Source organism: Monopterus albus, unplaced genomic scaffold (assembly GCF_001952655.1).
Source record: "Monopterus albus unplaced genomic scaffold, M_albus_1.0 scaffold66.1, whole genome shotgun sequence".
Classification (NCBI taxonomy): Eukaryota; Metazoa; Chordata; class Actinopteri; order Synbranchiformes; family Synbranchidae; genus Monopterus; species Monopterus albus.
The window spans coordinates 467,286-468,979 of record NW_018127946.1 but is presented as its reverse complement, the minus strand read 5'-3'; the positions used below and the strand labels follow the sequence as shown (position 1 = coordinate 468,979).

Here is a 1,694-nt window from a genome sequence, read left to right as displayed (position 1 = left end):
CATGACACCTGTGCTTTCTCCAAGCCTCAGACATGAATGTTATTTTTATTGCCCATAGGGACACATGGGGATGAAGCCAGCTAGTAGAAAATACTATAATTTCAAGATTCATATGAGCAAAATAATAATAATAACAATAGTGAAATTTTGAATAAAAAAACTAAATTCATGTAAAGACACAAAAGAGGGAAGAAAAACAAACAAAGCCCCAAATATACATTCTTTATATGCATGAACTTACAGGATACATTCATAAACAAATTATGCTGCTAATAACAAATATATGACATTTTTTCATGGGAGACCTAATTAAATATACCTCAAAGCCTGAGCTGTTTGAAAGTCTAGTTCTAGCAGTGTAGCTCCTGTGTCTTCTCTTCTGATAGACTGTACAAAGAGGTCCCATGTTTATTTCAAAGAATGTTGGCACTGTAATTTTAGCTTGCGCCATATGCCTTATCCTCAACCCATCTAGGCATGAATGGCTTATTTTTACCTTTCCAGTAATGAGCTATTAGCATTTTGTGTTTGTAATATACACATACACAATACTTTTTAAAAAATCATTAAGCTCCATGGGATATAAATTCTTGAAAAATAGGTTTTAAAGGGCAATGGTACTGACCAACTGATTGACAAAGTGTGCCTCCTTACAAATTTTCTTTATCTCACTATCTCAAACTGTATTGCTTTACCATCAATTTGTAAGTGTCTTGGATATTAGTATCAAAACTGTACATTTTAACAGGGGTGATATATTGATGATGATCTTTAAATATAATTTTCTTGAAGTAGGCAATTTTTGTACATGTCTGTGATTCCTCGCTTATTTCCTTCCTTCGTTCTACTATTACATTATTTTGTTCTATTATTACAGTAATATCTTTTTACATGCATGCAAACTGATTGATCATTTCAGTCACTTCCAAGTAAAATAGTGAAAAAAATAACTTTACAAATGAGAAGATTTTCTGTTTTTCATACATTATTGTAAATACTGTAGATTATTGTAAAGTGAACATCCTTTAGCTGACGTTTAAAGATGGAACTTTTGGAAACTTTTGCACTTTTAAAACAGCCTATCGCCCAAAAACTATACTGCGATGCTGTAAATGTTAGTTTTGTGTAGCTTATTTTGAAAAGCGCGCCTCGAAACCAAATTTTATTTTGAAAATTGTGGTCCGAGGTCTCGTCTTGGATCCTGTCTGGTTTGACACTAGCTGCTCTGTGCGTGTTTCTGTGTGTACGCGATCTGCTTCCTGCTGCTGCTCGGCGTCCGCCTTGTCAGTGTTCATTGTCTCACCATGGCGGAAAGACGCAGAGAACAGCCGCCTCATCCTCTCCTCTCCTTACCACCGGCCAGCAAGCGACCCTGCCTGCGCCCTGCTCCCCGAGGTCCCGGTCCGGGGCCAGGCCACGGCAGCGGGTTGCCCAGCTCCCGGTGTCATTCACCGGAGTCCCTTCTGGACTGCGCCGCGAAGGCAGTAGCGGAAAAGTGGGCCTTCGAAAGAGTAGAGGAGCGCTTCGAGCGGATCCCAGAGCCCGTACAGCGCCGCATCGTCTACTGGTCTTTTCCCCGCAACGAAAAGGAGATATGCATGTACTCTTCGTTCCAGTGCCGAGTTGCCGGGGAGGATGCTTCGTCGGCGGCTACCCGCGGGGGGGGGGGGGGGGGGGGCGGGGGCCCAACCCCC

General features: G+C 41.7%; 1 protein-coding gene across 1 annotated transcript in view; it reads left to right on the top strand.

Moving 5' to 3' along the window:
* The first annotated feature begins 1,194 nt into the window (after window positions 1–1,194).
* Window positions 1,195–1,694, top strand: part of zswim5 (zinc finger, SWIM-type containing 5) — a 78,366-nt gene continuing 77,866 nt past the window's right edge. The window contains exon 1 of the mRNA XM_020604506.1: window positions 1,195–1,694. This exon is cut by the window's right edge and continues 127 nt beyond it. Coding sequence (XP_020460162.1) covers window positions 1,305–1,694 — 390 coding nt within the window. The 5' untranslated portion in view covers window positions 1,195–1,304.